The sequence below is a fragment of the Aotus nancymaae genome, unplaced genomic scaffold (genome assembly GCF_030222135.1).
Source record: "Aotus nancymaae isolate 86718 unplaced genomic scaffold, 86718_ANA_hifiasm-v0.15.2.pri h1tg000108l, whole genome shotgun sequence".
Taxonomy (NCBI): Eukaryota; Metazoa; Chordata; class Mammalia; order Primates; family Aotidae; genus Aotus; species Aotus nancymaae.
The window spans coordinates 15,151,315-15,175,354 of NW_026988523.1; the positions used below are offsets into that span (position 1 = coordinate 15,151,315).

At 38.7% G+C, this 24,040-nt stretch overlaps 1 protein-coding gene across 1 annotated transcript in view; it reads right to left on the bottom strand.

Annotated features, from left to right (window-relative positions):
• Positions 1-21,779, bottom strand: part of SHCBP1L (SHC binding and spindle associated 1 like) — a 79,858-nt gene extending 58,079 nt beyond the window's left edge. The window contains 3 exon segments of the mRNA XM_064370451.1: positions 13,670-13,824; positions 14,339-14,491; positions 21,648-21,779. Coding sequence (XP_064226521.1) covers positions 13,670-13,824; positions 14,339-14,491; positions 21,648-21,779 — 440 coding nt within the window.
• Between the last annotated feature and the right edge of the window lie 2,261 nt (positions 21,780-24,040).

Here is a 24,040-nt window from a genome sequence, read left to right on the forward strand (position 1 = left end):
TGCAGCAGAAAATAAAACCTTTAAATGGTTTATAAAACATTTCAAATTTGTTTGTTAAATTTCTATCAAACAGTAGGAATCTAAACATTCTAATAGTTGCTACACTTCTGGAAATAATTACCTGCAAGGAGATTAACATTTCTCAACTAGTTAGTGGCCCGGATCTCTGCTATTGTTTCTTAGTGAAGGGGCTATTCATTCATAAAGCTGGACGTACCCAACTGAACAAAGAGACCCTTAGTGGCTGTTCAGGTGGACTCCAAGCCAAGAAAAAGGGATTGCTTCATTTCCTCAAGACTGAACTTTTGATCAATGCTGTGCGGCCAGGCTAAAACTTAGATGGAATTTTAAATAAGGCATTAATGTCATTTCGGAAGCTACCATCAAACATCCTCCAATTAAGGAAGCAACGTAACAAGATAATTGAACCAGACGGGAATTTATTAAGGAAATTCACCTCTATTACCACAAAACACATCTCCTGCCAAGGCCGATGAATATTTCACAAACAATAATCAGTTGTTGACTCTGGCACCTCTCAGAATGTGATAGTGGGTCTTACTTACAAGTGTCAAGTTTTTAAGTAACCGAAATGGAATTGAGTTTTCAAGATGCTGGGGTAAACGCAGCAAAAAGACTGACAAGGCTTCTGCTCCCATGGGGTTTATGTTCTAATGAAGGAGGCAGACTAAAACATCTTTTTCAAATATATTTTTACAAATGTGATTAGTGTTTTGAAGGAAATAGAAAAGTTACTGAGACAGAAAATAACAGAGGGGAACTAAATAAATAGGATGGTCAGAGAAGTTCTTTCTGGGTTGGGAACTTTTAATTGAGACCTTGAAGATGAAAAGAAGCCATCCATGGGAACCTGGCAGGAGGAGCAATCCAGGCAGAGGCAGTGCAAGCACAAATGCCTTGCAAGGCAAAGGGCTTGCAATGTTATGGAAGGACTGACAGTAGCTCTACACGGCCACGGCGTCAGACCCTGGGAAGGGTGGCACAAAGTGACATTAGAGAGGCAGATGGGGACAGATAACGTAGAGCAGCTTTTCTCAAACAGGTTTGACCATGGCTAATAGTAGGAAATATATTTTATGTCTGCCCAGTACTCAAGTAAAACAAAATGTTTACATAGAAATCTTACCTTTACAATGTGTAATGCCTATGATATTTTCTATTCATTTAAAAATACTAATCACTATCCACTAAATTAATTTTTTCACCAACTTATGGACTTTTGCAAAAGCATGGATAAGAGTCTGGGAAACTATTGGAAATTTTTTTTTTTTTTTTTTTTTTTGAGGAGTCTCACTTTTGCTGAGGCTAAAGTGAAGTGGCATGATCTTGGCTCACTGCAACCTCTGCCCCTCCAGGCTCAAGCAATTCTCCTGCCTCAGCCTTCCCAGTAGCTGGGATTACAGGTGCCCACCACCACACCTGGATAATTTTTGCATTTTTAGTAGAGACTGGGTTTCGCCATGTTGGCCGGGCTGGTCTCGAACTCCTGACCTTAGGTGATCCACCCGCCTTGGCCTCCCAAAGTGCTAGGATTACAGGTGTGAACCACTGCGCCCAGCCAGAAATCTTTAAGGAAGGGAGAGCTTGATTGATAAATGGAAACTTCATTTTAGTCACTACAGAAAGATTGGATTGAAGCCTAACAAAAATAAAAGTGGGAAGATCTGTTATGGTATTATTGTCAAAGCTCAGGTGAAAGATAATAGCTTGAGCTACATCTATGTTGGTGGCAATCAAAGTGGAGAGACATTCAGATTCAGGATATATTTTAGAGGTAAAGCCAACAGGACACAGTGAAGAAGTGACTGGGTAGTGGTGAAGGAAAGGAAGGCATCAAGAGTTAGTCCCAGGCTACTGGCTTTAGTAGCTGAGAGCATAATAGTGCTATTTAATAGGAAACTAGAGTTAGCACTGGATGTATGTTAAAATTCCATTTTAAACATGTTAAGTTTGATTGACTCTGAGTCATCTGAGCAGTTAATTACACAAATAGAGTTCAGAGAAGAAAGCTGAAGGTCAATAGAATTAGGGTCTAAAACAAACAAATGGTATTTAAAGCCATGGAAATTATGTGTTATCCTAGAGAAAGTGTGGATAAAGTTGAGAAAAGAAAGCCCTCAGGAAGGACTTCCAAGGAGCTCTGATTTTAAGAGGTAGGATAGAGAGGATTAAGATAGCTGGCAAAATGGATTGAGGAGGAGCTGCCTTTAGAATGGGAGCTCTGTCAGGAGTACGGTGCCTGAGAACCCCTGTAGTGGAATGTGAACCAAGGAGGGAGAAGCTTCATTGAGTACTGTTGAGGAACCAAGCATAATGAGAACAGAACATTGCTCATCTGGCACTCAGAGGCCTTTTGTAACCTTGACAAAGGTGTTTCCACGGCATTGAAGGGACAAAAGCTAGACAGATTAACCCTTTACCCCAGAAATTCCACCTCTAAGTTATAGCAAATAAGAAACTCGTGCACATGTGCACCAAGAGAACCATACACAAAACATTCATAATTGTTTGTTCACTGGAACAAGAAACTGGAAATGACCCAAATTTGTAACTTTGAGAGAATAGATAAATAAATTATAATATATTTATAGTGTGGGATGAGTGCTTTAACGTGGGCAGGTACATTGACAAAAAACACACAACAGTCAAAAAAGTCACAGAGCATATCTGTAGTATGATTCCATTTATACAAAGTTCAAAAAAATTTAAAAAACACATTGTTTAAGCATATATAATAAGTAAGGGAATGATAAGCAAAACTGAAAAGGGCTGTTAACTGGGTATGGGAAAACTCAAAGATTAAATTCTATCTGTATTACACATACATTTTGGTGTATATAAAACATTTCACTAAAAATAGCTAGAGTTGTGTCCTGAATAGGTCTAAATATATTGACCGACTCGGTTAACAATAAGTATTGCTAGCATCCTACCTGTGGTCTCCAAATAGCATTTTTTACTGAAAGGAACAAGAACTCTCTGAAAAAGGGCTGATTTCAAGATTGGGATTGGGAATATACAAGACAAAGCTAGAAAATCTTGTCTTTGGGGAACGGCTAGAGCTGTGTCGAAAGAACACAGAAGCTAACTTGAAGGGATTCCCACTGGCAAAGGTGGAAATGCTCGATTATCATTAAGGATATTTACTGCAATGGATTGAAAAACACATCAAATATACTTATCCTGCTTTTTAAATATAAACTATTACTGTTGGTTATTCAAATAGTAAGTGAAAGAAGTTTCTCTTTATAGTATTCCAGATAATGAAGAAGAACTGAGAAAATACAATCATTTTCAATTTGTTAAATTAACGGGTTTAATTCTCATCTACTGCTGCTAACATCACTAAAGAGAGAAAAACAGGCATTGTGTGTCTTCTGATGGAAGAGCACAAAACAACTGTAATGTCTAGCCATTGGGGGGCCGGGCGCGGTGGCTCACACCTGTAATCCCAGCACTTTGGGAGGCCAAGGCGGGTGGATCACGAGGTCAAGAGATCGAGACCATCCTGGTCAACATGGTGAAACCCCGTCTCTACTAAAAATACAAAAAATTAGCTGGACATGATGGCGCGTGCCTGTAATCCCAGCTACTCAGGAGGCTGAGGTAGGAGAATTGCCTGAACCCAGGAGGCGGAGGTTGCGGTGAGCCGAGATCGTGCCATTGCACTGCAGCCTGGGTAACAAGAGCGAAACTCCGTCTCCAAAAAAAAAAAAGAAAAAAGAAACTGAACCGTATCAATCTTCTAGATCCAACTACTAGTTTATAGAAAATACAGGGGATGGAGGAAATCCCACCTATGCCACAGGGATGCATTCATTCTATGAAATCCAGACTCTGGAAAATTCTAAAAGACAAATAGCTCTGTTTTTTCAAAAACAACATTAAGAATGCTACAAACTAGCAAAAGAAAAATGAGATATGAAGGGAAAACAATAGTTTCAAAGAGATTTAAAAGATATCTCAACCACTTCCAATATGTAAACCTTATTTAGATTCTGATTTGGACCAACTACTAAAATTTTCTAAGAAATGTATGAGATGATTGGAAATTTGAATACTAAATTGTGATATTATGATACTGATGATATTGAGAACTTATTAAATGTTTTAATAGGTGATAGGCATATTGTGGTTATATTAAAGATAAATTTTACGTTTGAAATGAGTTGCATTTGGGAGCAAAAATTAATCATAAATAATTTGCTAAATTAGTTTAATTAAATAATTAGTTAAAATAGCTGATTAAATGTTCTTTTACAGCTGCTTCTTCCCAAATAAAGTGAGAGAAAATATGTACATATGTATATAAACTTTAAAGTCATAAATTCACAAGTATAATATAAAAGATAAAGAGGGTCAAGTGCAGTGGCTCATGCCTGTAATCCCAGCACTTTGGGAGTCCAAGGCAGGTGGATCACTTGAGGTCAGGAGTTGGAGACCAGCCTGGCCAACATGGTAAAACCCTGTCTCTACTAAAAATACAAAAATTAGCCAGGCATGGTGGCAAGCGCCTGTAATCCCAGCTACTTGGAAGATCGAGGCAGGAGAACTGCTTGAACCTGGGAAGCGGAGGTTGCAGTGAGCTGAGATCTCGCCATTGCCCTCTGGCCTAGACGACAGAGCGAGACTCTGTCTCAAAAAAAAAAGATAAAGGGAAAGAAACAACAGAATTTTGGACTTCAGGGTAGATCAAAAACAGAGTATTAAGTGAAAATTTCCTTGGACCATCCAATTTGGAGAATGTTCATTTGTTATTGCTTTAATTTCCATTTCCCTAATTACATGTATCAATTAACAATGGGGACACATTTTGAGAGACTCATTTTTAGGCAATTTTGTAGTTCTGTGAACATCATGGAATGTACTTACACAAATATAGATGTTATAGCCTACTACACACCTAGGCTATGTGGTATAGCCTAGTGCTCCTAGGCTACAAACCTGCATAGCGTGCTAGTGTACTGAATACTGTGAGCAACTGAGACACAATGGTAAGTATTTATGTATCTAAATATATCTAAACACAGAAAAGGTATAGTAAAAGTGCAGTATAAAATATAAAAAATGGCACACCTGTATAGGGCACTTACCATGAATGGAGCTTGCAGGACTGGAGGTTGCTCTGGGTGAGTCAGGGAGTGAGTGGGGAGTGAATGTGAAGGCCACAACAATACTGTGCACCGCTGTAGACCTTATCAACACTGGACACTTAGGCTACATTAAGCTTATTTAAAATTTTTTTCCTTTGATTATAAACTAAACTTAGCTTCCTATAACTTTGTAACTTTATACATTTTTAAAACTTTTGACTCTTTACAATGATACTTAGCTTAAAAGACAAACATGTTGTACAGCTGTCCAAAAATTTTTTCTTTCCCTATGTCCTTATTCTAAAAACTTTTCTCTAATTTTAATTTTTTAAGCTTTTTTCGTGAAAAACTAAGACGCAAACTTGCATGTTAGCCCAGGCCTACACAGAGTCAGGATCCTCAGTATCTCTGCCTTTCACCTTCATATTGTGTCCCCCGGAAGGTCTTCAGGAGTAACAAACATGCATAGAGGTGTTATCTCCAATGCCTTCTTCTGGAAAACCTCCTGAAGGACCAGCCTGAGGCTGTTTTACAGTTAACTTTTTACTTTAATAGGCAGAAGACGTACACTGTAAAATAATGATCCAAAGCATCATAAATACATATACCAGTAATATAGTCATTTATTATCATTATCAAGTATTATGTACTGTATATGATTGCATTTGCTATACTTTTATAGGACTGGCAGCATAGTAGGTGTGTTTCCACCAGCATCACCACAACCGATGCATTGTGCTACAACATTTCCATGGCTATGTCAAGATAACCATAATGTCAATAGGCAATGAGGATTTTTCAGCTCCATTATAATCTTATGAGACCACCGTCATATATGTGGTCCATCAGTGGCCAAAACATTTTTATGGAGCACATGATTATACTAGTGAGGTTGATCGTCTTTTTTATTGACCATTTAATTTCCTTTTTTATGAGTTGGCAGCTCATGTATTTTGCCTAATTTTCTACTGGGTGGTTTGTTTTGAAATATTCTGAGTAATTTTTTATTAGTCACGTATGTTGCATATATCTTCTCCGAGTTGTCATTTGTATTTTAACTTTGTTTATGGTGTCTTTTGTCATATTGATGTTTTTATTTTTTTATTTTTTTGAGACAAGGTGCGGCTCTGTTGCCTAGGGCTGGAGTGCAATGGCACCATCTCAGCTCACTGCAACCTCTGCTTCCTGAGTTTAAGCCGTTCTCCCACCTTAGCCTCCCGAGTAGCTGGGACTGTAAGCACATGCTACCACTCCCTGCTAATTTTTGTATTTTTTGTAAAATTGGAGTTTTGCCATGTTGCTCAGGCTGGTCTCCAACTCCTGAGTTCAAGCAATTTGCCCACCTCAGCCTCCCAAAGTGCTGAGATTACAGATGTGAGCCACTGCACTCTGCCTTTAATTTTTATATAGTCAAATTTATCAGTATTTTCGTTTGTGATTTATGGTGTTTATGTCTTGTTTAAGAAAACCTGCCCCTTTCAAAGTCATAAAAATTTTCTTCTATATTTTCTTCTAAATGTTTTAAGATTTTACCTTTCATATTGAAATGTTTAATCCATCTGAAACTTATTTTTGTGTAAGATTTGTAGTAGAGATCTAGTAGTTTTTAAAAATACATGAATTACCCAATCGTCCCAAGATCATTTATTGAGTAGTTATCATTTTCCCCAATAATTTACACAGTTTTGTGTTACAAGCAATCCTTTTGTTGGACTGGGCAAGTAAAAGAAGACTTTGTCTTTGTCAAAACATATTATTAGAAGAGAAAGGGATTGGATTGAGGAGAGAAATGAACACAAAAAAATAAAAAGAATGAAAAAGACATGCTATTTGATTGTACAATAGGGTGACTATAGTCAATAATAATTTAACTGTATATTTGAAAATAACAAAAGAGTGTAATTGGATTGTTTGTAACACAAAGGATAAATGCTTGAGGGGCTGGAACCCCCATTCTCCATGATGTGATTATTTCACATTGCATGCTGTATCAAAACATCTCATGTGTCCCACAAATATATACACGTACTATGTGCCCACAAGTTAAAAATAAAAAACTAAAAAGAAAATTGAGGGAGAAAAAAAAGGCCATAAAATGCTACACTTTAAATAATCTATAATGGCTCATTGTCACATTCAGTCTTTTTTTTTTTTTTTTTTAGACAGAGTCTCACTGGGTCACCCAGGCTGGAGTGCAGTAATGCGATCTTGTTTCACTGCAACCTTTGCCTCCCGGGTTCAAGTGATTCTTCTGCCTCAGCCTCCCGACTAGCTGGAATTACAGGCACACACCATCATACCCGGCTAATTTTTGTATTTTTAGTAGTGACGGGATTTCATCATGTTCACCAGGCTAGTCTGAAACTCCTGACCTCAAGTGATCCGCCTACCTCGGCCTCCCAAAGTGCTGGGATTACAGGCATGAGCCATTGTGCCCGGACCATTTTCAGTTTCTTTTTTACAGAGAAGAATTTGTTCTAGAACAAACTGAACATTTATTTGTGCTGCAACTGAAAACTAACAGATAATTTATATTGGACAAAACAAGAACCTGTCCTTTTGTGGCTAATGTGTTTATGCATGGACCTAATTTTCATCCAAGTACCGATCAGATATTGGTTAAGCTTTTGCAGAAAGTGAACGTATTATGAGTAAATTATCCAGATGAGTTACCTACTTTTTATCTAAAATGCCTAATTACAACTTGCTATAGTGAAGCATTTGCCAAACCATGATTAGGAAAACCAGAGATACTCTGTTTTGAAAGATTTCTAAATTGATAGTGCCTATGACTTCTATTAGTGGTTCTTTTAATAATTGTCTTACAAACAGCTCAGATCTATCTCTACTTGAAATAGCAAATCACTTTTTTAAGCATAATTTTTTACATTACAGAGGTGATTTTATGACAAAACAGTGTATTATAAGCCAATAGCCATAGTATAGAGAATTTAGAAAACTGAGGCCAACAAATCTCATACAGTCTTTTTCCCCGCTTTGCACCCCTTCGCCCCATCTCATACACTCTTAATGCCCTAACACAATTTTTACTATTATTTTAGTGAACATTTTTGGTATGTTTTTCACCTGAACACATTTTTATTAAAAACTTTTTATTGCATTATACATAGACATGTAAAAATGAATTTTTATTTGATCTTTCACCTCAAATAGCTTGCTGGTTATACATTCTTTTACTATTCTTCCAGCAGTTGCACTACAGATTCCAACATGCATTGTTGACTTTCCTAAAAAAAAACTTGTAAAATACACACAACAAAATTTGCCATTTGGATCATTTTTAAATGAATAGTTCAGTGACATCAAGTACATTCACATTATTGTGCAACCATCATCACCATCTAGCTCTGGAATTTTTCATCTTCTCAATCTGAAACTCTGTACCAGTTAAACCATAATTCTCTATCCCAGTCCCCCATCCCCTGACAGCCACCATTCTTTGTTCTGTCTGCATGAATTTCACTACTCTAGGTGCATCATTTAAGTAGAAGCACACAGCATATACTCTTTTGTGGCTGGCTTATTTCATTTAACATAATGTCCTCAAGGTTTATCCATGTTGTAGCTTGTGTCAGAATTTCCTTTCTTGTGGCTAAATAATATTCCATTGTATGTATAGACATTTTGCTTATCCATTTATCTGTTAATGAAAATTTAGGTGGCTTCCACCTTTTGGTTCAGATGAATAATGCTGCTCTGAACATAGGTGTATAAGTAACTTTTTGAGTCTTCTGTGTTTAATTCTTTGGATTATATACCCAGAAGTGAAATTGTTGAATCATATGGTGGGTCTATGTTTAATTTTCTTAGAAGCCTACATACTGTTTTCCATAGTGACTGCACCATTTTATATTCCCAATTCAAATTTATGGAGACAGAACAAAGAATGGTGGTTGTCAGAGGATAGCAGGGAGTGGGGATGGAGAGTTATGGTTTAACTGGTACAGAGTTTCAAATTGAGAAGATGAAAAATTCCAGAGACAGGTGGTGGTGATGGTTGCACAATAATCTAAATGTACTTGATGTTACTGAATTGTTCATTTAAAAATGGTTCAGCTACCTGGGAGGCTGAGGCAGGAGATTCACTTGAACCCAGGAGGCAGAGGTTGTGGTGAGCTGAGATCTCACCATTGCACTCCAGCCTGGGCAACAAGAGCAAACACAAAGAAAAAAAATAGAAGCACGTATTTTTTAAATGTGTTTATTATTTGCTTTCTCCATAATAATTGTAAACATTAAACTAAATAAATTACTTATAATGGAATTGATTAATCATCTATGAGAAAATTAGTTTGACCAGGCATTATACACAAACTTTTATGTACTACAGAATGCCATTACACTTGTGAAATTCTCTTGTCTGACCTGAATTTACATTCCATGGTGATATTATGGTATATAGGTTGTTATTAAAATAAGGGACCATGTCAAAAAGAAAAAGAAATTAGAAGGTTGCACTTCAACATGTTAATAGTGGCTGACTATGGTGGAATTACTACTTATTTTATTTTCTTTGGGCTTTTTTGATATTTCCAAATTTTCTAAAATTAGCATATTTTAGAAAATATTATTTGCAAAGAAGGTCATAGTTCATGAATTGCCCATACTTTGAGAGAAAGAACTACTTTTAATTTCAATATTGAGAATGCTGTTAAGGATTAGGAACAGAGAAAAGACTGAATGAAACTAAATAAAATTCTTAGAATGAGCTAAGACATTGATGCTTTATTTATCCAGGAACTAACTGTGAGTTTTAAATCCAAAGTCTGCTACCACATGTGGTATTTCTCTGGTGGAAAATGAATTATCTCCATTTTGAAAAATGTGGAGTGGCAGGCTGCAAAAGGGTCCTTTACCTTCTCTCATTCCAACAAAAAAATATCGAGGTTTATCCATCTGTTCCAGGGCTCCCTGGATCTAGACAAATTTATTATTTGTCTATAGATACAAGGCCATTTAACCTATGTCACATGACTGGTGTTTGAAATAGATAACAGATGTTAGCATTTTCTTCCTCGCCCCATACCCTCATAATTTTGATGTAGATGAGAGGATTAAAAAATAATGAGGATGCCCTATGTCAGACATGAAAATTTGGATAGGCAAAAGTTACTTGGATGGCAAAAATGCCATGAGTGGTTTGTTTTTACAGCATCTGCTATCTCCTACAGTACCCCAGGGTTATTTGTATACATTGTATGTTTTTCACATTGTTTTTAACCGGCATGATGAGCCTCCAGACAAAATTCTATTTCAATTTCTTTTAAAATTTCTTTTTCTCCTTTCTCTTTTTTTCTTACATTCCTCTCTTTAGTTGCCTCATTTGGCTTTTTCTCTTTTTTGTCCTTAGTATCCAGTTTCAGTCCCAGTCATTGCTTAATCATACTGGGGGTATGGAAAGCTAAGGAACACAATAACTTGATGTGCCGCATTTGCCATTTGTTCTCACCTCCCTTTCTCTCTATTGCCCTGCTCTGTTCTGCATCGCAGAGAATGATATTTCCCAGGATTCCTTACTAACTGCTTAGGTGCATCCAAATGGGAGGCAATAGCAAAAAACTGGAAGGTAAGAGAAAGGGTGCTTCAGGTGATATCTCCAGCAGTCACTGTGCCTCCTTCGTGGCTGCAGCTCCTACTGGACATTCCTTCCCTCCCAGATCCTAGCACCCACTGGGCAGTCGCAACTGTGGTGCTAGTTCCCTGCTGCACCCTGGCCTCTAGACTCTGGGAAGAGCTCCCCACTGCATTGCCCCTGCTAATACCTGGGTGGCCTCACTATCTTCTGGAATAGTGAAATTTCTCAGTTCCCCCTCACCTACAGAGCCAGTTTCTCATATTTAAGTCTCTTGGTTTATAAGTCTTAGAGGGTTTCCATTTCCTGACTAGATCCTATTGTTATACTCTAGAAAAAGATATTATATTGTTCTGAAAAGAGACCCAAAACGATGAGTGCAGTAAAGTCCATGTTAATTTTAATTCTTGGGAATGGTATGGGTTGATTTTAGTTCTGTTGTAAACTTTGAAAGCTTCAGATCAATGTTTGCCAAATAGGAAAAAGTAAATACATTGGTACTTAGGGGAAGGAAATGTTATTTTTAAGAGTCTAAGCTACGTATTTAAAACAATAGACTGCTTAAAAAAGAAAATCTTAAGATACATAAAAATAATCCCATTTCCTCTGAAATATTGCAAATCATTATTTCCTTTATGAAAAATTCAGTCAATATCTATTTAGAAAATAAAAATATTCAACTGTGATTTTACAAACAAATTTAAATTTATTATGTTTTTAAATTAAAGTTTTAAATTTGAGTTAATAATGAAAAACATGTGGGGTACCTGCTGTGTATTATGAAACATACAAAAATGAATAAGACAAGTAGTTCAAGAGACAAAATACTGGAAAAAAATTCATATATATGAAGACAAAGTCCTTGTATAAAATCATCCTTCATTTAAGTTAAATTTAACTGACATTTATATGATACCTATTTTGTTTTGTTCTGGAATCAGAACAAAGATTTACTGTTAGGAGACTAGTGATATAATGCTTTTATCTTTTTTTTTTCAATCAGCTTCCTCAGGTTGAAAAATATAATGCTGATTTTATCTTACACCACCGTCCTTGTTCCCTTCACTCCTGCTATACAGGCCTTATTGCTTTTCCTTGAAGAAGCTAAACATTTGGCAGAGGCAGTGAAAGGTTACATAACAGAAGTTCAATTGAATAACAAAATATATTAATGAAGATGGATGGGTGCCAGGTTCCCCCACTGTCAGAGAAGACAGTTACAGATATAGAAAGGAAGAAATTGGAATCAACATTTTGTGTTGTATTGCAATCAGAGATACAAGTGTGAATCCCTGGATTTCAGTGTGTATAAAAATAAATGTAGACATAACATATATGCATTTCCTAATTCTGGCCTGGAATGGCAATTCCCCAGTACTAATGAGTACACCAAGTGTCCAGAAGTTGGCTCCTAAATACCATTCTCCACTAAAAGTCATCAGGACTCCTTATAAAAATGGTTGATTCCAGGGTGGTACAGGGAGGATACAAGATGACGCTGAAACATTTTATTGTGCCACTGAGAAAGAAAATACTTAAAAAATGATGGAGACATGTCAAAGGGACACAGAAGCCAATTTACAGGAAGTTTGAGATGGAGTCTCGCTCTGTTGCCCAGACTGGAGGGCAGTGGCATGATCTCGACTCACTGTAACTTCCACCTCCCAGTTCAAGTGATTCTCCTGCCTCAGCCTCCTGTGTAGGTGGGATTACAGGTGCCCGCCACCACGCCCAGCTAATTTTTGTAATTTTTTAGTAGAGATAGCGTTTCACCATGTTGGTTAGGCTGGTCTCAAACTCCTAACCTCGTGATCCGCCTGCTTCAGCCTCCCAAAGTGCTGGGATTACAGGTGTGAGCCACCGGACCAGGCCACTGGGGACTATTTTAACAAGAAAATAAACACTGCTTGGAATATAAACTAATAAACTGAATTTTGGTGGAACTTTATGTAGTTTCAAAGTACCACTTTACAAAATACTTATTAATTATAAAGGGAAAAAGAGTAACTGTAAAGTGGAGAAACCTGTAGACATCACCTTAATCAAGTAATCAGAATTAAATGGAACAAATCTAAGTCCTCTGCCCTCTGATAGGATAAAACAGAAAGAACAGAGCATTACTTCCTGACAAGGATTCAACACTGGAACTCAGAAAAATAATTGAAGAGAATTCTACAAATTAACTTGCCAGTAATTCTCAAAAATATCCAGGTCTTGGAGGTCAGGAAAGACTGAGGAATTGTTCTGTACTGAAGAAGTCTGAGGAAATGTCACGAGTAAATTTAACAGGTGATTCCTTACTGAATCCATTGTCCGTAAAGGCGATTTTAAGTGTTAATTTTCTGATTTTGATGGTTGTACTGTGGCTATGATTTCATAAAATGAAATCCAAGTTATGGGGCAAGTTAGCAACTTGACTCTCAAATGATATAAAGAAAATTTCTTGGGCTGGGCACAGTGGCTCATGCCTGTAATCCCAACACTTTGGGAGGACAAGGCGGGTGGATCACGAGGTCAGGAGTTTGAGACCAGCCTGGCCAATATGGTGAAACCCTGTCTCTACTAAAAATACAAAAATTAGCTGGATATTGTGGTGCTTGCTTGTAGTTCCAGCTACTTGGGAGGCTGAGGCAGAAGAATTGCTTGAACCTGGGAGGCGGAGGTTGTAGCTAGCCGAGATTGTGCCACTGCATTCCAGCTTGGGTGACAGAAGGAGACTCAGTCTCAAAAAAAAAAAAATTCTTTGTACTGCATTTGCAACTTTTCTCTGAGTTTCAGGTGGTATCAGAATAAAATGATGTATACAAAGAAAAAGAATACACCTCTTATAATTCTGTAGGTCAGGTATTCAAATAGGACTCAGCTGAGCAGTTTTTGTGCTCCAGGTAGCAAAGGTTGGGTCCCTCACTCAGCTGCATTTAGCTGGAAGCTAAGCTAGAAGTTCCAAGAAGCCTTCACTCACTGTCTGGCTCCTTTCTGCTCCTCCGTGTGTACCACCCTCTTTATCTGATGACATGGAATGTCATCATTGGAGTCCAGGCCAAGATTCTTCCAGTCTGATGGCTGGATTCCCAGAGCCACAGAGGAAACAGCCAGGACTCTTAAAGGTCTCTTCACCTAGATGGTGGTTACACAGGTGTGTTAGCTTTGTAGAAAATTAATCAGACCATATATTTAAGATTTTGTGTACTTTATAGTATATATGAAATACTTCAACAAAAAGTACAAATAAATTATAGTTACTGTTTTTCTAATTGCACATCCTCTTTTTTCACTTTTCTACTTAACACCATGTGATCTTCCTAGGATAGGCAGATTCTTCCTAGGATAAAGCCAAGATGGTAACATAAGCATGGGTATTTGATGACCTCCCATTCCAACCCCCTACAGACATAGCCTAGGCAAATATAAAATGGATAAGTTTTGACTTACTCTAGAAAATAAAGATCTATCTCACCTTGATATCTCAAGACTCAAGGACTTTTCTCTGAACTAACATAAGAAAGAAAGGCCAACCTGTCACCAGTATGCCTTTCCCCATTTTTCATAGGAAAAGGTAGGAAGGATGGCTTTGACTCATATCACTTTGCTTGCTAAGAGAACTGGCTGGTCCACAATGTTAGTCTCCCACCTTGGAAGAAGCTTCTTCACAGGTCTGCCCCCAGGGAAAGGCATGCCTGGCCTTGCTCTCAAAACCACTCAACAAAGAGGAAGCCTGCTCGAAGACTTGCTCCAGGGAAACAGAAATCTGCCATGGGCTCCACTGCTGCTCAAAGGAAACAATCTGAGAATTCGAGAGAAAAATACATTTATTTATTTATTTATTTATTTATTTATTTTTTGAAATGGAGTTTTACTCTTGTTGCCCAGGCTGGAGTGCAATGGTGCAATCTCTGCTCACTGCAACCTCTGCCTCCCGGGTTCAAGCAATTCTCCTACCTCAGCCTCCCAAGTAGCTGGAATTACAGAACACCACAACTCCCAGCTAATTTTTTGTATTTAGTAGAGATGGGGTTTCACCATGTAGGTCAGGCTGCTCTCGAACTCCTGACCTCAGGTGATCCACCTACCTCGGCCTCCCAAAGTGCTGGGATTACAGGCATAAGCTATGCGCCCGGCCTGAGAAATACATTTCAAACAAACCCAGTTAAAATGGACTCCAACTGAATGAGTACCAAATTATGAAAAATTAAACGTGTAAATTAGGTCTTGGTCAGTTTTACCATAATAGAGAACAAGAAGGCTGATGAAAATTGTTAGGAAAAAGGTTAGGCTGGACATGGTGGCTCATGCCTGTAATCCAAGTACTTTGGGAGGCCCAGACAGGCAGATCACCTGAGGTCAGGAATTTGAAACCAGCCTGGCTAAAGTGGCGAAACTCCATCTCTACTAAAAAAACAGAAAAAAATTAGCTGGGTGTGGTGGCACATGCCTGTAATCTCAGCTACTCGGGAGGGTGGGGCAGGAGAATCACTTGAACCGGGGAGACAGAGGTTGCAGTGAACCACGCTCACTCCACTGCACTCCAGCCTAGGCAACAGAGTGAGACTCTCTCAAAAAAAAAAAAGAGAAAAAAGAAAAAGAAAGGAAAAAGGTTTTTTACTTTTTTTTTTTTTAACTTTTATTTCAGGTTTTAAAACCTGAAGTTTTAAATGAGTTACAGAAGGCAAAAAAAAAAAAAAAAAAAAAAAGGAAAATAAGTAAAAATAAACAACAATAAACTTTGGACTCCCAAAATGCTGGGATCCCTCTTTTTTTTTTTTTTTTTCTTTTTTTTGAGACGGAGTTTCGCTCTTGTTACCCAGGCTGGAGTGCAATGGCGCGGTCTCGGCTCACCGCAACCTCCACCTCCTGGGTTCAGGCAATTCTCCTGCCTTAGCCTCCCGAGTAGCTGGGACTACAGGCGTGCGCCACCATGCCCAGCTAATTTTTTTTGTATTTTTAGTAGAGACGGGGTTTCACCATGTTGACCAGGATGGTCCCGATCTCTTGACCTCGTGATCCACCTGCCTTGGCCTCCTAAAGTGCTGGGATTATAGGCGTGAGCCACCGCGCCCGGCGGGATCCCTCTTTTATAAGGGTACTAATCCCCTTCCTGAGTGCGATACTCTCATGACTTAATCACCTCCTAAAAACCCCACTTCTTTTATTTATTTATTTATTTATTTATTTATTTTTATTGCATTTTAGGTTTTGGGGTACATGTGAAAAACATGCAAGGTTGTTGCATAGGTGCATACGTGGCAGTGTGATTTGCTGTCTCCCTCCCCTTCACCTATATCTGGCATTTCTCCCCATGCTATCCCTCCCCAACTCCCCACCCCCCCGCTGTCCCCCTCTCCCCACCAACAGACCCCCATGTATAGTGCTCCCCTCCCTGTGTCCATGTGTTCTCCTTGTTCAACACCCGCCTATGAGTAAGAACATGAAACCCCACTTCTTAATACAACTGCATGGGGATTAGGTTTCAACATATGAATTTTGGTGGTGCTTGTTATTTTGAGAGAGGGTCTGGGTCTGTCTCCCAGGCTGGAGTGCAGTGGCGCGATCTTGGCTCACTGCAACCTCCGTTTCTGGGGCTCAAGTGACTACTTACCAGCATGAACCTCCGCACCCGGCCTGTTTTTCTATTTTAATGGTGTTTTCAGTAAAGCAGCTTTTGGTTTATTTGGTAAAGGTTACATTTTAATTTTTTGTTTGGCTCTTATTTATCAACTAATTTCATTGTACTTATTCTTTCTTTTTACTTATTTCAATATATTTTGTCATATTTTCCTCTAACTTCTTGAATGGAAGGTTTAATTCCTGTATTTTCTCTCACAAAAATTTTAAAACTATTTCATCAGTGATGTATACAAATAGATAAATTATCAAATTGTATTGGAAGTTTATATCAAGAAACCCAGTCCCTCCTCTTTCTACCATCCAATGTAATTGTCTAGGGGCAGCCATTTCCAATTCTTTTAATGTGTCTTCTGCTATTTATTTCTTCCTTTCTAAAATTGTATTCATATTACTATATCTTAATTTTCAGTTTAGATAGAATCTATAAATTACCTATTACAGTAGTTCAGAATTTACTTATGTACTTCCTTTCTTCCATTCTCAAAAAATTTTGTTAAAGTAATATCTAATGTATATATTATTTTGATGGTATAAATATTATTCACTGTTGAGGATGCAAATATTAATTATCCATCCTTTCTTTAAAGCTTTCTGGTTTTCCTGCAAGTAATAATTCCTTTTTTTTTTTTTTTTTTGGAGATGGAGTCTCGCTCTGTCGCCTAGGCTGGAGTGTAGTGGCATGATCTCGGCTCACTGCAACCTCCATCTCCTGGTTCAAGCAATTCTCCTGCCTCAGCCTCTTGAGTAGCTGGAACTACAGGCGCATGCCCTCATGCCCGGCTAATTTTTTGTATTTTAGTAGAGATGGGATTTCATAGTGTTGCCCAGGCTGGTCTTGAACTCCTAAACTCAGGCAATCTGCCTGACTCGGCCTCCCAAAGTGCTAGGATTAGAGGCATGAGCCACCATGCCCAGCCAGCCTCTTTTTTTTTATTAATTTGCTAAAGTTTTTTATTTGTTTAAGTTTTCTCTCCACCTAGTTCTAAGGTTTTGTTTTTGGTTTTGTATTTGTTTTAAGACAAAGTCTCCCTCTGTCACCCAGGCTGGAGTGCAGTGGTGCAATTTCGGCTCACTGCAACCTCCACCTCCTGGGTTCGAGAGATTCTCCTGTCTCAGCCTCCTGAGTAGCTCGGATTACAGATATGGGCCACTATGCCTGGCTAATTTTTGTATTTTTAGTAGAGATGGGTTTTCCATGTTGGCCAGGCTGGTCTTGAACTCCTGGCCTCAGGTGATCCACCCCACCTCAGCCTCCCAAAGTGCTAGGACTACAGGTATGAGCCACTTCACCTGGTCTCTAAGGGTTTTTTTTTTTTTTCCGCAAATGCCCCAATGCATCTGCTAACTACCTAGCAATAATTTTTCCAAATGTGCAATCACATCAGATAATCAATGAGTTCCATTTTTTACTGTCCTAGACATCGTTGTTCCAAAGCACATTGTCTTTGGGATGCTATAACAAAATACCTTAGACTGGGCAATTTTTAAACATAAATTTATTGCTCACAGTTCTGGAGGCTGGAAATTCTAAGATCAAGGTGTCAGTGATTCATTGTTTAGTGAGGGTGTGCATTCTTCATAGATAACCTTCTTGCTGCCCCCTGTACATGGTAGAAGGGGAAAACTGGCTCCCTTAAGCCTCTTTTATAAGAGTACTAATCCCCTTCCTGAGTGCTCTACCATGATTTAATCACCTCCTAAAGACCCCACCTCTTAATACAATTGCATTGGGGATTATGTTTCAACATATGAATTTTGATTGTTGTTGTTTTGAGAGAGGGTCTGGCTTTGTCTCCCAGGCTGGAGTGCAGTGGCGTGATCTTGGCTCACTGCAACCTCAGCTTCTGGGGCTCAAGTGACCTCCCACCTCAGCATCCTCAAGTAGCTGGGACCACAGGCACACACCACCATGCCCAGCTAATATTTTTCCATTTTTGGTAGAGACAGGGTTTCACCATATTGCCCAGGTTGAACATATTAATTTTGAAGGATACAAACGTTCAGATTATAGCACCCACAATCCTTACTCCCATCCCAACTGACTGCCCTGTAGGCCTGGTGTATAGTTGTTAAAATGGGGCATTCTTGCATGATTCTCCTGTGGCGGATCCTTGTTTCCCTGTTTTCTGGCTCCCATGTGTATTGCTGTGGATTCCTTTTATTTATTTATTTTTTTGAGACAGAGTCTTGCTCTGTTACCCAGGCTGGAGTGCAATGGTGCAATCTCAGCTATCTGTAACCTCCGCCTTCTGGGTTCAAGCAATTCTCCTGCATCAGTCTCCCGAGTAGCTGGGATTACAGGCACATCCCACCACGCCTAGCTAATTTTTTTATTTTTAGTAGAGATGGGGTTTCACCATGTTGGCCAGGCTGGTCTCAAATTCCTGACCTCAGGTGATTTGCCCGTCTTGGCATCCCAAAGTGCTGGGATTACAGGTGTGAGCCACTGCACCCAGCCGGAGATAATCAAATCTTAAGCAGTTCATTCTATATTCTGTAAGTTCAACTGCTTTAGGGAAATGAGAACATGGTGAGATAAGTATATCTCAGTAGTATCAGGTCACTCTTGCTTCTTTTGTGGTAAAATGAATTATTTGGATAGAAGCAATGTTGTGTGGAATACTATGTTGGTGATTAAGATGCTCAGCAACCCAATAGGTAGTAGTGCTGGCAGGAATGTGGTAAGTAGTAAAGAGAAACCCATATTTGGAATAAATGTTTACCTTTGCCTTCACCATAGTGGGAAATGTTGTTAGGCCCCTGAGTATGCAGCATTTCAAGGTCTCAGTGCTGAGTTCTGTGGCACTGAGCATTGATGCATGCAGTTGTTCTCACTATGTTCTTTCTTTGTTATACAATAGTAAAGTTTTTTAGCTGCCCACTTGGTTGTCCAAAATAAAAACTACATTTCCCAGCCTCCTTTGCAGCTTGACCTCTCAAATTAAATTCTGGGGAATAGGATGTGTAATCTCTAGTTCATGCCTTTAAGAGGAAGTAGTGGGCTCCCTGTCCTATTTTCTTGATTTTAGCCAGCTAAACTGTGGACCTGATTGTGGGAGCTATAGTAGCTGCCATCAACCACAAAATGAAAATTGCATTTTAAAAATGGCAGAAAAGCAAGCCAGAAAGAATCAGGATCCCCCAATCTCTAAAGCCTAGGTTACCTACTGGGATTTTAATTTAATTTAATTTAATTTTTATTTTAGAATAATTTCAACTTTTATTTTAGATTTAGGGGATACATGTGCAGGTTTGTTATGTGGTTTGATTGCATGTTGGTGAGATTTGGGGTATGAATGATCCCATCATCCAGGTAATGAACATAGTTCCATAGGTAGTTTTCAGCCCCTGCCCCACCTCTAGCGACCCCAGTGTCTATTCTTCCCATCCTTATGTCCACATATAGCCAATGTTTAGCTCCCACTTGTAAATACATGCGGTATTTGGTTTTCTGTTTCTGTATTAATTCACTTAGGATAATGGCCTCCAGCTGCATCCATGATTTTGTTCTTCTTTATGGCTGCATGGTATTCCATGGTATGTTTGTACCACATTTTCTTTATCCAGTCCACCTGTTGATGGGCACCTAGGTTGATTCCATGTCTTTGCTACTGTGACTAGTGCTACAATGAACATATGAGTGCATGTGTCTTTTTTGGTAGAATGGTTTACTTTCCTTTGAGTATACACCCAGTAACGGGATTGTTGGGTCAAATGGTAATTCTTAGTTCTTTGAGAAATCTCCAAACTGCTTTCCATAGTGGCTGAATTAATTTACATTCCCACCAACAGTGTATGAGCCTTCCCTTTTCTCTGCAGCCTCATCAGCATCTGTTATTGTTTGACATTTTCATAATAGTGGTTCTGACTGGTATGAGATGGCATCTTATTGTGGTTTTGATGTGCATTTCTCTGATGATTCGTGATGTACAGCATTTTTCATATGTTTGTTGGGTGCTTGTATGTCTTCTTTTGAGAAGTGTCTGTTCATGTCTTTGTCCACTTTTTAATTGGGTTATTTGCTTTTGCTGGTTGATTTAAGTTCCTTATCCTGATGGCATTTTTATATGAGAGAGAATCACACTTCATTCCTATTACTTTTGCTTTGTTTAAGCCACTGTATTTTCAAACTAATCTGTAACCTATCCTGTACAAGTACTTAGCAGTAGCAATCATGAAATCAACTTTGATAAGAAGTCCATTTTGCTGAGCTCAATACATAATCTCCGTTACTACCATCATAGCTCACTTGTACTTGTGCCCATTAAACATTAGAAGGTTGGAGAAAAAAGTTGAATGATATTCATCATGCAGGTCCACTTGTTCACCTAATTACTTCTCTGTAGGGTAGGGTAGAGAGTTGGGAGACCATTTAAATGGGACATAAATACCTCACATTTTGAATCTAGTCTAAGAAGCTCATATATATATAGTTTACCCAAATCTCCTTGTTACTTCTCTTCCAATGAGCATTATTCCCAAGTCCCTGACCATTGGATAGTGCCCATAAATTGTTGTTGTTGTTCTGTTGTTGCTTTTTGGGAGGGATTTTTTGTTTGTTTGTTTCGAGATGGAGTTTCGCTCTTGTTGCCCAAGCTGGAGTGCAATGGCACGATCTCAGCTCACTGCAACCTCCACCTCCCGGGCTCAAGTCATTCTCCTGCCTCATCCTCCCAAGTAGCTGAGATTACAGGCATGTGCCACCGTGCCTGGCTAATTGTGTATTTTTAGTACAGACAGGGTTTCACTATGTTGGTCAGGCTGGTCTTGAACTCCTGACTTCAGGTGATCCACCCACCTCAGCCTCCCAAAGTGCTGGGATTACAGGTGTGAGCCACCTCTCCTGGCCTGTTTTTTTTCTTTTTTTTTTTTTTTTGACACAGTCTTGCTTTGTCACCCAGGCCAGAGTGTAGTGGCATGATCTCAGCTCCCTGCAACCTCCGCTTCCCAGGCTCTAAGCGATCCTTCCACCTCAGCCTCCCGAGTAGCTGGACTACAGGTGTGCACCACCAAACCTCACATTTTTGTATTATTTGTAGAGAAGCGGTTTTACCATGTTGTCCAGGCTGGTCTTAAATACCTGGGCTCAAGCTATCCACCTGCCTTCAGCCTTCCAGAGTGCTGGGATTACAGGCATGAGCTACCGTGCCTGCCTCATAAATAATTGTTTATTTTTGCCTTTGGTCTTCCATCATTCCAGGCAAAGCAAGTAACCACACTGCTGCTTGAAGTCCTCTTACCAGGAAGGGAACTATCTTTCATGGCCACTTCTGGGTGGAGGTCTAATTCCATAGCAGCCTACTTCTTGCCAGTACCAGTATATATTCCAAAATCGTCTGTAAGTCAGGCTTGAATTTTTCCTCCTCAATTAACCGATAGTACTGGATCATGAAGTCATTTACATGGATTAAGAGAGAGGAGCCAGTGTACAGCATGAACTGATGCATGCTGTGAGCCGCTGTGCTTTAAGGGCCTACTTGGGACAAAACTCTCAATTTTTGCTGTCTCTGGATGATGAAGCACAGGTCATGCCCAACTTTACACTATGGTGGATTAGATAAGAAGCACCCTGTTTGTGATGAGTAACCAGGCTGATTAATCATTTAGTGTCCTATGGCCACGTGTATAGTCTTTATCAGGTGAGGACTGAGGAGAGAATGTCTTTGTGATAAAATCCAAAGGGGCTTTGATGTGGTTGTCTTGTTTAGGGCTGCCCCAGATTTCTACATAGCATTCCAAGTTCACCAGGAATACCTCAATCACCATTGTATCCTCTGAGTCTCAAGGACCAGGTACTTTCAATGCAGCTGGGACCAGTTGACAGCTTTTCTTACTGCTAGGCCTTATTCAACATGAATGACATTATCAGTTACTTGGTAAGAGGACAGAGCAGTACACCCAATTATGGCACATACTAACTCCAAATGAAAATGATCCCACTGAGTGTTGTGTCTGTTTCTCAAAGTACAGTTGCAAGGTGCATCAAGGTATCTTTCGTTTTGGAGGGAATATCCTGATGTGACTCAAATCATTAGAATCTCAGAAACTTTACTGAGGTGACAGGACTGTGCACTTTTATGAGACTTATCTACCACTCTTTGGCACACATAACATCTGCCCACCAACATAGTGAAAGTGTACGGCTGTCCTCATTAGTGAAGATAGGCTATTTCTAGTGTTCACAGCTTATAAATAGAGAAAAAGTGCATTTATAAGATCAATAGCTACATACAACATGTGATATTTTATTGATTTGATCCAGTGAAGCGATTATAGCTACAATTGTCAACTCTTCCTGATTAAGCTCGTAATGCCAAAATCTAATTGTCTTTAGCAAAAGTTAATGTCAAGTTCAATGGAGATAAGATGGGGATTATTACTTTCATTTATTTCAAGTCTTTTAAACTCTTTTTTTATTATTAAATTTGAGGAGAAAAGTGAAAATAAGAAAACAAAAAAGAAGCATAAAAAAGATATGTGATATATTTAACATTATTTTAACAAATTTAATTTTTTTTTCTTTTGAGACAGGGTCTCTCTCTTTTTTTTTTCACTGTAACAAATAATCAAGTGTCAAGCTGTTTTTTTTCTTCAAAGAAAAAAAAGGAAGAAAGAAAGAAAAAAAGAATGAAGAAGAGGAAGAAAAAGGAAGAGAAAGAGGGAGAGAGAACGGATGTATTGTTTTATTGCCCAGGCGAGAATGCAGTCTAAAAATGGGAATTGAAAATCTCTTTTATGCCAATAATTGTGCTTAACACTGGAGACAGGAAGGAATAAGGGAAGAAAATAACAAACAAGCAGCCAACCAATATTTCATTTAAACCTATGAAATGCTATGCAATTATTGAGGAGTGATTTACTTCCAATTATGTAGTCACTTTTGGAATAGGTGTGATATGGTACTGATAAGAATGTGTGTTTTGTGTATTTGAAGTGGAGAGTTCTATAAATGTTTATTAAGTTTACTTGTTCCGGGTCTGAATTCAAGTCCTGGATATCCTTGTTAATTTTCTATCTCATTGATCTGTCTAGTATTGACAATGTGATGTTACAGTCTCCCACTATTATTGTGTGGGAGGTTAAGTCTCTTTATAAGTCATTAAGAACTTGTCTTGTGTATCTGGGTGCTCCTGTATTGGGTACATGTATATATAGGATTGTTAGCTCTTCTTGTTGCATTGATCCTTTTACCATTATGTAATATCCTTCTTTGCCTCTTTTAATCTTTGTTGCTTTAAAGTCTATTTTATCAGAGGTGATAATTGCAACTCCTGCTTTTTATTTATTTATTTTTGCTCTCCGTTTGGTTGGTAAATCTTCCTCTGTCCCTTTGTTTTGAGTCTTTGTGTATCGTTGCATGTGAGATGGGTCTGGATACAGCGTACCGATGGGTTTTGGCTTTTTATCCAGTTAATAATATATATGAGTTTAATACTGCCATTTGATGCTAGCTGGATATATTTTTGGAAAGGCTGATACTGGTTGCTCCTTTATATGTATAGTGCTTCTTTCAGAAGCTCCTGCAAAGCAGGCCTGGTGATGGTGAAATCTCTAAGTACTTGCTTGTTTGCAAAAGATTTTATTTTTCCTTCTTTTGTGAAGCTCAGTTTGGCTGGATATGAAATTCTGGGTTGAAAGTTCTTTTCTTTAAGGATGTTAAATATTGGTCCCCACTCTTTTCTGGCTTGTAGGGTTTCTGCTGAGAGAT